Source organism: Heliangelus exortis, chromosome 28 (assembly GCF_036169615.1).
Source record: "Heliangelus exortis chromosome 28, bHelExo1.hap1, whole genome shotgun sequence".
NCBI classification, from domain to species: domain Eukaryota; kingdom Metazoa; phylum Chordata; class Aves; order Apodiformes; family Trochilidae; genus Heliangelus; species Heliangelus exortis.
The window spans coordinates 2,210,685-2,225,819 of NC_092449.1; the positions used below are offsets into that span (position 1 = coordinate 2,210,685).

Below are 15,135 nucleotides of genomic sequence, written 5' to 3' on the forward strand. Positions count from 1 at the left end.
GTTCAATAAACTTCCCTGCAACATTTTTACTGGCAATCAAAATCCACAAACATCTCAGAATTATCAAGAAGCTTCATAACAATCAGTCCTAAATTAAACATCAGGAAGGGTTGGGGTTTTTTTTTTTTAGCACTGTCAGCCTGGCCTCCTTGCTAGCCAGAAGCAAGGAGATCTTATCCAGACATGACAGAGCCCTGAGAGACAGTGATGCTGCTGAGCTGGGGCTAACTCCTGGCTGGCTTCTCCTCTGGGTGTGAGGGTGCTGGAGATAAGAGCTGACATCTTTCTGCCAGTTCTTTCCAGCAATGCTTGCTGGCACAGGACCCTGGTGCTGGTCCATCCCCCTGGTTCAGCTGATACAAAACCAGAATTGGCAAATCCCAGGCAGATCTTCCCCCTCCTCACCTTCTGTGCAGCCTGGGAAAAGGCTGGAAGAGCTCAGCTGCTCAGAACTATTTTAATGCAAGTGAATATGGCCAGAAGAGAGATGCTAAGAAAAGGCAAGGGGAGAAGCAGTGCTGGCTGCAGCAACTCCTTTGTCCACTTTAAAAAAACAATAGGATAAGAGAGATAAGCAAGGACAAAGTAAGCCTGAATTTCAATTGATGGCACCACATGCTGCCTGGTGGCAGTGGCTCTATCTGAGAATTGGGAGACACCAAGGAAAAAAAAAAAACCAAAAAAAAACAGTGGAGCAGAGCAAAGCTTTGGCTGCATGATGTGCAAACACATGGCTGCTAGCAAGAGAAGCCTCTTCCCAGCTCCACCATGGAGTCTGAGCCATGAGCAAGGACTGGGAGACAGTCCATACCACAGGAGTGCCCACAGGCTGGGGTGACACAACACAAGCAGTATCTGGCTGTTGCTGCACAGCCTGTTCCTTTTAGCAGCCTGGGAAAGGCAGCCTGGAGCAGTGAATTGTTGCCTACTAGCAGAGAAAAGGACTTGGTCTTGCCAATTATTGTCAGATGCCTGCTGTGACCCCAGCAGAATTGTGCTCATTGTTAAAGGTAGGAGAGGGCAGACAGCTCAGCATGTGAAGTCCAGGCTGAGAACGTTTTGCAGACTCAGCTTTTGGCCAAACACAAAGTCAAGGCACCCTGAGCTTCCTGCTCACCCACAGCCACGTCCTCAGCCCACACCCAGGGCTTTGCCCACTCCTCCAGCCATGGGAGAAAGAAGGGCTGGCTGGAATGAACTCCCCAAACCTTCTTCAGAAGGCTCTGCACAGCTGATCTGTGGAAGGACCAATTCTCCTGCCACCCAGGGACACCCACAGCGAATGAAGCCTTGGCTGCTTTTCAGACAGCAGGAACTGCAGCCCAGGATTTGTCTCCCCTGCCAAGATCAATCAGTGCACCTCACTTCTTACTGCCCTTCAGAAGTTGTATTTCCATTCCTCAAATTACTGGAAGACAGAAGTGAATGAAACTTGGTGGCTTGTCAAGACTGGGGTAATTTTCAGAGATGCTCTGGTCTGCCTAGGGATTGCTCTCTAGATGCTCACGTGTTCTCCTTCTCACTGGCCTCATCCAGAGGGATTCAATATGTTAATTCAAGAAGAATTTGCTCTAGTTGATTACTTTGGGCCAATTTCCTGCTCCTCTCAACAAGCAGAGACCCTTGTCCAGTGACTGAGACTCCCTGAGCCAGGAGCCTGGAACTGCTCTGCTGGGGTGTCTGCTCCAGGGCTCAGCAAATCCTGCCTCCAGCTTTATGCCTTTCTTTCTATAGGCTTGGAAAAATCTGTCCTGAGCATGGGGATCTTTTTCCTTATTGATCACAATTGTTGTTGATTTCCCTTCTTGATACAACCTAAAGCTTCTTCCTGCTGGGTGAAAACAGGTCCTTAGTGCTGTGACTGCCTCCTGAGCACAACTTGCCAAGATATTCCTAGTGAAGGGGAGAAGGATCCTGAACTAAGAGGGTCTGGACAGGCTCAGGTGCACTGAGGTTCTCTGGACCAGTTTGAGTCTCTTGGTAAGGGCAGAGATGCCAACACTTGCCATCTCTTCTCTGCAGGTCTTCTCTGCTCTCTTGATGAGAACAAATCAAGGTTACAGAGCAGGTGTGCTCAGAAATTCACACTGCTAAAAAAACTGTGTTAATAAAAGCATGGTTTGTGCTTTTACCAGGGCCCAGATGTAAGTCAGGCAAGTGACCAAGCACAAATTCCTTTTTTCTCCAAGTGTTTCAAACAAAACACTCAATGAAAACCACCCTCCTGCCCTCTCAAAGCACAACTCTGCAGGCGAGTCATAGGGCTGGAGTCCAGGATCTTATGAAAGGCCAAGCAGCAACTTTCCCACCAGCACATGGGATCTACACCCAACGAGAGCAGGAGGAGAATCACCACCATCCAACCACAATCCTCATGAGAAGAAACTTCAGCTGTGCTCCTGGTCCTCCAAAGAGGTGGGGCAGATTTTTCATAGAAGAAATCCACACCAGCAGCAGCCCACCACACCCTGGGGTAGATTAGGAGAAGCATGGCCAGCAGGAATCCATCAAAGTTGCCCAATCTTAGAATTTTTTCTTCTCTTCTTCTCTCTTTGTAACACTTGGGTATCTTGAGAGACATCAAAAAATCTCTTCTGCTCTGCCAACACATCCAGTTTGGGGTGCAGCAATTCTGACACCTTACAGGGGATGAATGGAAACCCCTCGGGTACCTTGCAGTTACTACTGTCCCTGTCCCCCATTCTCAGGTTTTTCTGTCTTCAAGTTTCAGCTAAGAAATATCTAAGGGAAAACCAAACCACCCAGCAAGAGACTTCACCAGTTCTTCCTGCTGTTATAAATGCCCGAGACTCAATGTTCTGTTAACGGTTTCATTTAATTAATAAAATTAAAATTGCAATGAACAAAACAGCACTGGGTGCATGGGGATTCTCATTCAGATTTAGGAATGGCCATTGGCCCAAATACTGTTCTAGATTTTCCCAAACCTCCCAGTTCACCTTTGCTGCAAATTCCCCAGCCCAGTGGCACTCCAGCAAATCCCAGGCTAGTGAGGATTTCTGCTTTGATGCTCAAAACAGAGCCATCCAACAGCCACAGAAGAGCCATGCTGGGGATAAGACATGGAAGATTTTGGATAACTTGCCCCCCCTGCAGCCTATTCTCTTATCATGATCTCTTTCTATGATTCTCTGATTCAGGAAATTCATGATAAGAGTCAAAACAGATGAATCTGTGCAAGTAGCAGCAGCACATTCTCCAGCCCTCCATGACTCAATCGTGAGGCTTTTCCAGGAAAGACAACCCTACCTCTCCAACCCAGCTGGAAATTTTTCCTATAATTCACTATTCCTTTTGGGTTTGATCTCAGCCTGACTCTTTGCTGGGCCCCAGGGCTCATCTCTCACAATAACTGGGGACACCACTGCAGGCAGCAGTCGCCCTTGGCCGCAGTGGGGATCACCAAGGGGACAATAATTACTGCCAAATGGGACAGTGGTTTTTTTGGTCTTGGTTCTCCCCACCCAGAGGCATTTGGGATTGTGTCACGGTGTGAGAACAGACTGGAAACAATGCTGACTTTTGGATCCTTGGCCTAAAGGGAAGCATATTTTAGTCGGGTCTGGCTTCCCGGGTCCCTCCAATGTGCTGCAAATATTTATTTCAGGGATTTATCAGTTTTACAAGCCTAGGGCTGAGTTACCTGGATGTTCACTGCTAACTGCCTGAGGTCTCTATGTGTTCATGCAATGGACCCAGTTTGATAAGGAATTTGCAAACAAGAAGGAAGAGAAGCCAGCTGTGCCCTCCCAGACAAACCTGGGGTTAATGTGAGGACATCAGCTCAGCCCTGCAAAGGAGCTGCTTAATCTCTCCCCCCTGAAACATCATCTTCATCCTCTGCAAAGCAGCCCAGCATCTGCTGAGCTTTTAGGAAGGAGCTCAAGCCCCAGTGATTTCAATTATTTTTGCTTCTAAATATCCAGTTTGCAAGGTGCAGAGATGCTAACTCAGTAACCCAGTTCCCTCCTGAGCAAACCCTGGCAGGGAGACTGAGCACTGGGCTGCTCTTTGCTGGTCCCAACTAAGTGGTTGGGACTCAGAAGACCTTGGTGGAAGGTGCTCAAAGCAAGCTGAGCTTTTTAAACACTGGAATTTTCAGCTGTGGCTCTCCTTAAGGAAACTGGGATGCCTGGGAAGAGGTGGAAGAGGGCATCAGTGCTGGCTCCTCAGAACCCAGAAGTGGCTCTAGACAAGATTGCTTTAAATCAATAGAGACTATTTTTTTCTTGGTTATTTTAGTTAACAGAAAGGAAGCCTTAATTTAAGCCTTAGATCTTTTTTTTCCCTAAAGAATGGGTAAAGATAGCCTTGACACAGAACTGAGCACTTTAATTAACCAGGAAAACACATGATATTAAAATATATGATATTAAAATATATGCCTTTTAACTGAGCACTCCTGTAGCTTCAAACGAAGCTACTCAGGTGTTTACTGTTTGGTTTTATACTATTAGAAAACAAGGAGACATTAACTTACTTTTCCCAGATGCTTATTCCATTCCTACTTCTAATACATATCAAATTGTCCTTGAAATTAATTTGAAACATCATTAAATGGGACTTTTTACTGTTCACTGGTATGTCTCCTGTCTCTGTGCCCAGGGCTGAATGGAAATTCCACCATTTAGAGCTGAGGACACCTTTGAACCAGGACATCTCCCACATGGGAAGGTTCCAAACCTCTGTGTCTCAGCCCCCCTCTCCTTTTCCTGCTGAGATGCAGCTGTCAGGGAGGTGATGGAGCAAGAGGGATCCCCCAACCAAGGGATGTCCCATCAGAGACCTCTGGATCCCCAGGACAAAACTGCAACCCTGGCTCAAAAATCCTCCCTCAAAAAGCCACAGAGGTCCCCCAGGATCCCACGAGGACTCCTGACACACCTCTCCAGAGAAAGCCCATCCAAGAAGGTCACCTGGCTGCCACCAAGGTCACCAGATGACACCAAAAGAAGTCCCTCTGCTTACAGCAAAGTGCTGCCCAAGTTCAGGTGACCCAAGCCAGGCAAAGGGGAGACATTTGAATTTTAGCTGAAAATTATTTGAGTCTTGGTCATTTATACCATTATGAAAGAAAATTAAAACAAAGGGGGGGTGGAAATAATATTTTTAAGATGTAGGATCATTATTATTATTATTATTTAGTTTCATAAAAGGAATAAAGCACTGCAAGGAAAATCTTTCAAAGACTGTAGAAGTTTTAGATTTCAGCTGCTTAGTTCAACCCCGATAATGTTCATATTATTATAGATTAAAAATAAAGCCTTTTGTTTCACACCTTGATCAAAATACTGTTTTCCCCCCTTCATTCAGATCTTTACACATTTTGTATGAACGATGGTGGGGAAAATCTTTAAAAAAAAATTATAAATTTAAGCATAAATCCTATATATCAGCAAGAAACCACAGAGAAGACTTTCCTTTTAAAAGACTAAAAAAGCAACTGGTTTCCAGGAACTGCTTAACACTTCCATTTGGAAAGCAGCATTACCAACTTCATCTTTCCCCCCTACCCCCCTCTCTAATTCAGAAATAAATCAAAAATTAAAATCCAGTTCCTAAAACTTCCAAAACCAACCCAAATAACCCATTAACTTCTCTGACAGATAATCTGCTGCCATGCCAGCACTTGCCTTCAGGTGCTCTGCCAATAACAAGAGAAACCAACCTGGGCAAGATGTCCAAGATCAACCATTCCACAATATAAATCAAGACACAAGGAAAATTTAGGAACAAGAGTCTTAAGCCAGAAGTTTCCAGCTACTGCCTTCATTTTCTTCCTTCTGTTGTTTGCAGTATTTCACCTCTGATGTGGAGTTTGGGGACCTGGAAGCAGCTGAGATGTTGCTCAAGAGGTGACTGGGTAACAGTGACAGGAGCTCCAGCTGCAAATTTACTGAAATCATGGAAACTCACCCTAAATTTGGTTTCAGCAAGTCTTGGAGCACCAAGACCTATGTCCTGCCCAAGGGAGGAATGTGGTGGGGGAAGGGAAAAAAAGCTTTGCCAGGGCTTGACCATACACTTTTCCATGTTCTTCCTCATCATTCCCAAGTGGAGATGCCCCAAAGCTGCCTCCTTGAAGATGGGGAGTCCTCTGGGCACCCATGAACAAGCATTTCACTCATTTCTAGTATGGAAATCAGTTTTTAGAATAAAATGGCATTGAATATTTCAGCAGAAAGGGACCTGCAATCCCCTGGCCCACCTTGGTAACACGTGGGTGACCACGAGCAGCACAGTCCATTTCAGACAATAGTTCTTGTTAAGTACTGAAACCCTTCTGGCTACACATGTGTGGTTTCAGGTGGTGCAGTTAGTCACACACCTCACAAGTTTTTTTTGGGTTTTTTTTTTTTTTGAGTATATAAATCCCTGGAGTTACAGGAGCTTTTTCAAAGCAACCCACACAATCAGTAAGACTCTGGCTGCCTTACCCCTAGGATTAAGTTAAGAAAGAGGAGATTTTAGCTTCCACTGCCTCTTAGTAGCACCTTGGTTTTTACTCCAACCAGGATTTCATTTTCAAGCAAGTTTTCTACTACTTTCAGGTTAAGAAATCCTTTTTTCTTTTTTTTCCTCCATAAGGAATGCAAGCTGAGCTTCTGCATTCAAAAGATTCCACTCTGGGACTCCGAGGAAATCAACACCTCTCCCCAGATTTACAGTAGCAGCAGAGATGGCAACACTGCAGAAAAGATTTGCTGACTCCCACTTAAGGTTTATTCCTGTCAATGAAGTCAAACTAAAACCATACTCTTGAACTTGGCAGAGGCAGAACCAGGGCCTGAATCACAAAACATCTGAGAGTGCTGGCTGTGCTTTGGGCATCAGAGCTTCTTAGAGGCACAAGTTTCTGATAAACCTAAAGTGAAAGCGAAGGAAATTACAGCTGCTGCTGGTCCAAAAAACCTTTTTTGCAATTCCTGAACTAAAATGTTTGTGGAACAGCAACATCAGGGATGGAGTTGGATTGAAACCCTGTTGGGAATCATCTGCTCTCTGTGCACAGCTCACTGCAGAAGTGGTGAAGCTCATCTCTGGTTTGTCCAGCATTAAACATCACCCCAGGATCAGCTCCAGTTTTAACTGGTGCCATGTGGCCCAGAATTACAGCTCGTGGCTTTCCCTCTCCTCTGTATCTAAGCTTCCAGCTTCAGGGGGAATTCTTCTACAACCCAGCAGCCTTTTGGAGGTGCAAAGCATCTCTCCTCTCTGTTCCCCACTGGAAACTAAGAAGGTGTCAAAACTCTACAGGAGAGCAGCTCGGAAACTCCTCATATTCCCCATTTCCCACAATTAATCTGGACACACCTTGGTCCTTTTGGGTAAATCAGAGCAATGGCAGAGGTGTGAGAAATGCCTCCTCAAACATCCCTCTTCATCCATCTTCTCAATTGCAAGGGCTATTTCCCAATTAATGGCTTTGACATAATTAGTTGTATTTAAAGTCAGGCTAGAGCTGAGCCTTTCTTCTTACTTGAAAAAACAGGGAGCCATGAACTAACAGGAAACCATACTGCCAGCAAGCAGCTCAGCTGGCTGCAGACTAATCATCTTTTCTTTCCCCTTTGTTAAACACATTCTTGCTCTTGGAAACTGTTCAGTAGTTCATTAAATGAATAATCCCATTCAAATCCTGCTGCATAAATGGATTTGTCAGTGCTGTTCCTTTCAGAAAACGTTCATTTTAAATTGCCTCTACCCTAATGAGTTTAAGGACAGACTAAATCATGGCTTTGGCTGTGATTTATTGCTCCACATTACTTTATTAATTGCTATTTGTAAAAGCATTGGTGAATAACAGGGCGGTTTATTTTGCATTTATTTAAAGCTTTGCATTTATATCCCACACTCCACATTATTAAAGGAGACTGGGATTGGAAGAGTGCTCCAAATAAATGTTTCCTGAAGAACATTCAATCCTTCCTCCTGCCTTGCTGATGTCTCTTCTAGCAACAAGACATCTACAACTATCCTCGTGCACAGCCAGTTCCCTCCAGACATCAGCAAGGTCGTGCTGGAGCAAGTGGAAAGCAGTTTCTCAGTATGTGTTCCATGATATTTATTGATTCTGTGGATTTTGATTAGTACTAATTGACCAAGACTTCCCACAAAGTAATTTGCCACCAAAAGAGAGCAGATATCCTGAGCTACTTGGACTTACTCCAGACTTTCCTGGGAAAGCCACAAGAAGTTATTTGTGCTATAAGATATTTTTAAGAGAGAATGAAGGAAAGGAGCACCAAATATGTTTGGGTATTTGATTCTTCCAGCATTGGCAAAAATTTCCCTCTCTAGAAGGATATCTGGGTCACACATTTCCACACAGCTCCAGCAAGATTCATTTTCTTGTCCAAATTGTGATGACAATTTAGAGATGGAGGGAACCTATAGTTTCACCCAGCCAAGAGATAAGAATGCACATACAATAAATGGTAAAGCAAAAGCAAACTTCTCAAGAGAGGCAGCTCTCCTTTGACTCATCTGATCTATTGATCTGTCATATTCCACTTTGGGAGCAAAGGTATTTTTGCCATGGATAAAATAGCCTTTGACTGGCATGTTGACATTGTAAAAGGCTTTGAGATCTGGCAGGACAGACACTCTCAAGCATAGCATATGAAGTGGAAAACACTTCTCCACTTGTGTCAGGAAAACAAATTATTTCAGGGATGCCCAGGAGCCCCGTGCAGTTCCCACAAAGGAGAAGAGGAAGCAGAATTCAGGACCCAGTTCTGTGACACCATTAGATCCAACCAGCAAATCCTCAAATTCTGGTTGTCCATTTCCTTCCCCTCAGAACAACATCCAAGTTTTGGAACATGGGCACAGAAACCAGAGTGGTCAGGACAGTGGCTGAGAGTGGTGGCCCCTCTGGCTTGCCAGACCCATGTGATGCAGCAAAGCTTTGCAGTGGTGCAATTCCACTTCTATTTAAATTCCTTTCTTGCAAACCAAAGAAAGTCTCAGAACCAGAGATATTTCAGATGAAAGTCAGACTGTAATTAGTCTCTCTGAAAAAGAAAGTTGTGAGTCTTTGAAAGCAAACGCCAAAGAAATATTTGAAATGGTGTCATAAACTATTAAAATAAATCCCACAGAAAACTGTGTTTGGAGGTTCCTATAGGTGTTTGGAGTTGCTGCATTACAGAACAGATGATTCCACAAATTGCAATCTTCATGATAAGCCCCCTGCTCTCCCACACTATAAAATAACACCAAATTAAAAAAGCCAATCCTGCCTTCCTTCACATTTACAGCAGCACCAAGAAAACACTGTTCATTCATTGCTTTTCCTACTGCAGTGCAGGTTTGTGAGTAAAAGAGACCTTAAATTATCACTTATCTGATTTTCCCAAAGAAGTGTGTCCAGCTCAGTTAGATTTATCACAGCAGCAAAGAGTCCTGATACTTTAAGGCAGCAAAACCCAGACCAAGAAGATGTTGATCCAGAGCTGCAACACTCCAGAGCTGTTTGAAGCAGAGCATAAGGATGAGGGACCAGTGCTGTCTGGGGACCCAAAATGCCTGGGTCTGTGGCTCTGGAGGAGGTGGCTGGCACTGGCTGCCAGACCCATCTCCAGCACTGCAGCTGGGGACATCTGTAGCTGCTTTCTAAGCCCAGCAGAAAATTATTCAAAACATGACTCTTCAGTAGATTTCTCATTTCAAGTGCTTTATATCTGCCTGTAAAATAGAGATTTTAAAGACAAAGAGCCTGCTGAAGGGCTGCAAACTCTGGACAGATTTGGGGACACAAAATTAGGAGACTGTCAGGGTCACTTGACCTGAAGCCTGGGAAGTGCCTGAGGATGAAGCTCCAACCACTCTGAGCTTCTCCAGCTTCCCCTGTGCTGCCCACCATGATTCCCTTCCTTGAAACAAAGCTGTTCTCCTGAGGGCCAGGAAACAATGATTCTTCAGTTGTCTTAAATTAGAATTACACAGACTTCCCTGAACAGACCTTGCACTTCTCCCTGTGGGGTTTTTTTTGTTTTCCTACAGCAATTGCTTCAGAAGGCAGGAAGAAAAGAGAAATGAAGGAGGTAGAAGTGTGGTCCTCAGCTCTCTGTATGGGACTGAGAGCCAGACACTTCAGGGCCGATTCTGATCCTGCCTTGAACTTACTGTGTGGTCTCTGGGATCTTACACAACCAATATTTTGGTATTGTTTTGCTTAAATGTTGGTCCCTGCCTGAGTCTTCAAAGTAGAGAAATTACTTCTGAAAATCCTTCTAACTTGAGAAGCTGAGCTTCACTTTGTAAAAGGGACTTGGGATTTTGGACCCTTCAGAGTCACCAAAGGTCAAAAGGGTTGAAGCTGCAAGTCATTTTTTTAAAATAGGACCTGACCACCTAAGTCACAGAGTGACATAAGAACACAGGACACCAGTGATCTTCTCTTGGGCCCCAGGGAGAATGGAAATACTTGCTGTATCCTTGCTCTGCCATTCCTTTCTCTGCACAGGGCTGCCTGAGACAAGATTATCTGTGCACATGTCAACTCCTTCCAGCCCTTTCCATCCCCATTATGAGCACAGGAATCAATCACATACAGCCCTGGGCAGCCAAGCTGAACAAGAGTGTCTGGATTGGGTAGGCTGTCATCCCATTCTTTTCAAGAAATCACCTTCATCCCCGTTAGCCATAAAGATTTGGGATGTTTTATCTGAGGGATGATGGACTCAAAAAAAGGAGCACAGCAAAATTACTTTTGGGTCACACTGGGGGAGACACAGGGTGTCCTCAACTCTGTGAGGCTGCTTTTGGTAGCCAGTTTTGAGAAGACCAAACACCCAAGGACACATTTGGTGTCCCTCTTTTCCAAATCTGCCATAGCAGGAGGGAGCAGCCATGCAAGTTTCAGTTCCAAGAGCAGATCCTGCCAGCTCCACGGCCCTGTCCTTGGCAGCTGGAGGGCCAGGCTCTGTGTTCCAGCCCAAACACAGCACATTGGACTGGCTGGGCTAAAAGCATGGTTCTCCATCCCATTCAAGCAGCATTCCCCAGCAAGTGCTGGAGGACTCTGGCACAGCCCAGGCTTCGCGCGTGTATCACGTTCTGCTCTGAATCTGCCCACTGACACAGAACACTTTCCAAGAACTGCAGCCAGGCAGACTTAAAATAACCCAAAATCATCGCCAGGGCCAGGAACCATCTTGAGAGCATGCAAACACAGCAGAGCTGCAGCACAAACTTCTGGATTTTCTAGCTGAGCCCTGTCTCCCTCCTCAGGTGGAAAATGCTCACAGGTCCAGCTCACACACAGATTTGTCCATAGATGAGACCACGAGCCACAGCTGTGCTGCACCACCAAGGACTTAGTGTGACACTTCCCTGTTAGCAAAAACATCATGTAAAAGCAGCCATCAGGGGCAATCACCTCTCACTACATTCAGGACTGGTAGCAGACAGCTGAAGGCAAATCCAAGGCCAAAACCTGAGCTGACAGCATCCCTACTAATGATGCTTGGAATCCCAGCATCTCTCCCACAAACAGGCAGGATGCAAATGTCTCTTTGCAGTCCTGGCCATCGAGCCCTAAGGTGCTGTGACCCCCCCCAACAAAGCAGCAGAGCTCAGGGCACAGCTCTCTGCTCGCATGGGACTCTGCTTGGTTGCCCACTGTGCCATGATCTTTCCTCCTATGGTAGCAGAGCAGATTCCTGAGCTCAAGGAAAGGACAGAAAAGGCAATTCTGCAAACACGCCTCTATGTGCTATGATAATAAACCAAGTTCTGCTTTGTAAAATAGAAAAGAATGTTAAACATACCCTCGTAAAGTGTCTTGGCCTCTTCTTCTCACTCTGCTTGCTGGCTGTCTTTCCTCGTAGCCTGCAAATCTGTCTGTCTGCAAGTCCCCTTCATATTGACCCTGGGCTTGTTCCACGTACATAACTGCTGTACATCCCAGCACGAACCTGGCCAGCCATAATACCCCCATGATGGCACAGATCCCTCGATTCTCCTGGCTGTCCTGAAAGCTTCTTCCAGCTGAAGGGTCCCTGCTGCCTCGGTGGAGGGGAGTTTTTGGCAGCAGCCCCTAAGTGCCAAGTTGCCGTCCTGCCCGTCCCCCTTCTAGAAGCAAAGAGAGAGGAAAAAGAGACATCAGTGCTCTTAAGGGCTTTCACTTTTTTTAAATAATTGATCATCCCAGGCAGCCCTTCCCTGGAGTTAATACAATGGGGTCATTGTATTACAGTCACACTGAATTTTGCTCCTTCTCCACGCAGCCAACACGCTCACAGTGCCATTTCCTACCACAGCATTGCCAAACCTTTCTTTCCCAAAAGCTGGAAACCAGGAGATCTCCAAGAGCCATGGCTGAATCAATTCTCCTGCCTTTTTGATGGAGCAAGGAAGACTGACAAACACACCTAGGCCTGCCTATGATACTGACCTGGGCTCAGTGCCTTGGTTCTGAGGAGCAACAGAAGGCTCTGGGCTGGGAAGCAAGAGGAGACCAGAACCTCAAGAATGAGTGGATTGTATTTATGGGCCATCTTCCCAGGTCCCACATCCCTGTTTTACCTCATTGTGCTCCAGACAGGCTACGGCACAGAGATCAGTTGCTGGAAAACAACCCCCCAGATACCTGGGAATTGTAGCTGGCTGAAGTCTGCTGGCAAAGCCATCAGAGGGACGTGCACACCACGGCTGAGGGAGCAGAAAGGTCATGGTGGGCTGGAGCGAGATGGAAAACTGGGAGCTGGGAGCCAGAGCATGAAAACACAGCACATTGGGCTGAGCCTGGTTCCCACGGAGGGTCAAGGGACAGAGGAGAAGGTGAAGGGCTGGACATGCATGGGGGATGCAGGAGAGCCCTGAGCTGAGACACGAGAGCCCATGAGGAGGGTGATGACAAAGCCTCTGTGGAGGGAGCAAGGAGCCCCCTCACACCTCTGGTGTTGGATGGACCTAGAGGCGAGCAGCGTGGCCATTTCACCAGGGCTGGGGCCAGATTCTGGGTCTGACCCCAAGTCTGCCCTGAGCAGGGCCATTTCCTGGGGAAAAAAAGACCCAAGCCCTGCTTCCCCCGGGGGCAGGTGACATGGCACAGGGGTCCTGTGAGCCCTGCCCGGGCGTAGCTGGGGGTCAGCACGTGCCATGGGGCACTGAGGGGAGAAGGAGCCTGTTGGTGGGCTCTGGAGCAGCTTTATTTTAGTCCTTACAGGCACCCTGGCTCTGAGAGGCTCCAGGCACTGGGGAGGCAAAGGAAAACAGCCCTGGGGAAGTGCAGGACCCCCCCGGAGTCACAGAGTCTCCCCAGGGTCCTCTCCTGTGAGGGACCCCAGGAGCAGGCAGGGCTGTGGGGCAGGGCTCAGGGAGGGGAGGAAAAAGCCCCAGGAAAAGTCTCTGCTCAAAGGGATGGCAGAGGAATGTGCTCCACAGGCTGCACTCTCCCCCCCCCCCCTCCTGCTCCCTCTTCTTCCTCCCTAAAGCCCCATCACCTCCCACCCCCCTTCCAGTTCCCCAATCCTCCCAGCCCTGGCTGGGGAAATGGAGCTGTGGTTCCCCCTTCCCTTCTCCCTCCTGGCGGGGGGAGGGTCAGAAAGCATCTCTGACCTCAAGACCCCCAAGTTTTCTCCTCGCAGGTTTCCACCCTCAGGGTGGAAATAATCTTCTGGGAGAGGCAGAGCGGCTGCGGCGGGGAGGAGAGGGCCCCTGAGCCTCCCCTGCCTGTCCCCCACAGCACCACTTTCCCCTTCCAACCCACCCAGCCCCAAAGCAGGCACAAAAATTAAAAATAAATAAATAAATAAATAAATTAAAATCATCCCAGAAAAGGTAAAAAAAAAAAAAAAAAAAAAAGTGTCTAAACCCAAATAAAAACAAATTTAAAAAAAGACCAAACCAAACCAACCCACTGCTCCCAGTGTCCCAGCTGGGAATCTCTCAGCTCTCAAGGGCATGCATTTTTCAGGCTCTAATATTTCAAATGCAGTAAATGAGAAAGACAAGAGTGGGAAGGAAAAAGGCAGGGTTGGGAAGCAGAGGCAGAGACAAAGAAACTGCCCTGAGAGCTCTGCAGCTTCGCTGCCCACGCCGGCTGCTGAAGGTTGGGGTCTGGTTATCTCCAGCGAGACAAAAGGGAGAGCCTGTCCTCTGCTTCCAAAGGTAAGGGCACAGGAGGGGAAAAAAAAACAAAAACCAAAACCAAAACCACCAGAAACAACAAAAAAAGAAAGTCCTTAAAAGCATAAAAGTTTTGCACTTGGGAAGCTTTCCAGCCTTTGTGCAGAAATTTGAACTGAAGAAAGTCCAGATGCGTCCATTTCCTCACGGAGAAGTTTAGAAGCATGACAAATGATTGATACACAGGCACATACCCCGAGAGCGTTCACACAAGTCTTACTAAGAGAGTATGGAAAAGTCATTTACACCATCAAAAGAAAATTAAAAAAAAAAAACCAAAAAAAAAAACACCCCCAAAAAAATAAACGAAAAAAAACCCCCAAGAAAAAGTCTTAAAAATTCTTTTCAGCTCAGAAACTGCATCAAAGCCCACTTGTAAGAAATACACTGACAAATCAAAGAGAATCAATCCCTACATCAGATTTTAAACTGATTTGCAAGTTTGGAGGGAATCAGGAAAGACGTTTCAAACCCCACGCCTCTGAGGGTGCAAATTAAATCAGTTCAAAAAAATAATGTGCAAAACACAATAAAATACAATTAGGCAGACAAACAGGCAGATAAGGAGAAAGAAATCAGCTCTTAGCTATGCAGCTCTGGATTTAGTCTGAAACCGTTTTAAATACCTTTAGGTCCTGGAACTGGTGATGTGCCCAGAGCTCCTTTGTTTAGTGGAGATCTGGGCAGAAAAGAAGGGAATAAAACCCTCACTCTTGAAGGAGAGAAGAAAAGGTACAGCCTGATCCAACTTGGACAGGGGGAGGGCCTTGCGGCAGAGAAAGGGGTGCAGGAGGAGTGGGAGTAGAGAGGACAACCCTACTGCATTCTTCAGCCAAAAGTTTTTAACTTCAAGGAGGGGCTGGGGGAGAGGTTGGGTTTTAGCAAGAGCCGTCTGAATGCAGACATGATTATCACCTTAGCCCTTCCTCCTCAGCCCAGGGCTCGCTTGGGTCGGTTAATTAGGGAAGGTTTTCA

The 15,135-nt window shown here is 46.4% G+C and overlaps 1 protein-coding gene across 1 annotated transcript in view; it reads right to left on the bottom strand.

The window, feature by feature from the left end:
- The window catches only part of LOC139788191 (fibrillin-2-like), a 104,751-nt gene extending 89,855 nt beyond the window's left edge, over window positions 1-14,896 (bottom strand). The window contains exons 1-2 of the mRNA XM_071727859.1: window positions 14,787-14,896; window positions 11,799-12,102 (exon numbers count right to left, since the gene is read on the bottom strand). Of these exons, the coding sequence (XP_071583960.1) occupies window positions 11,799-11,968 (170 nt within the window). The 5' untranslated portion in view covers window positions 11,969-12,102; window positions 14,787-14,896. The remainder of the gene's footprint in view (window positions 1-11,798; window positions 12,103-14,786) is intronic.
- Between the last annotated feature and the right edge of the window lie 239 nt (window positions 14,897-15,135).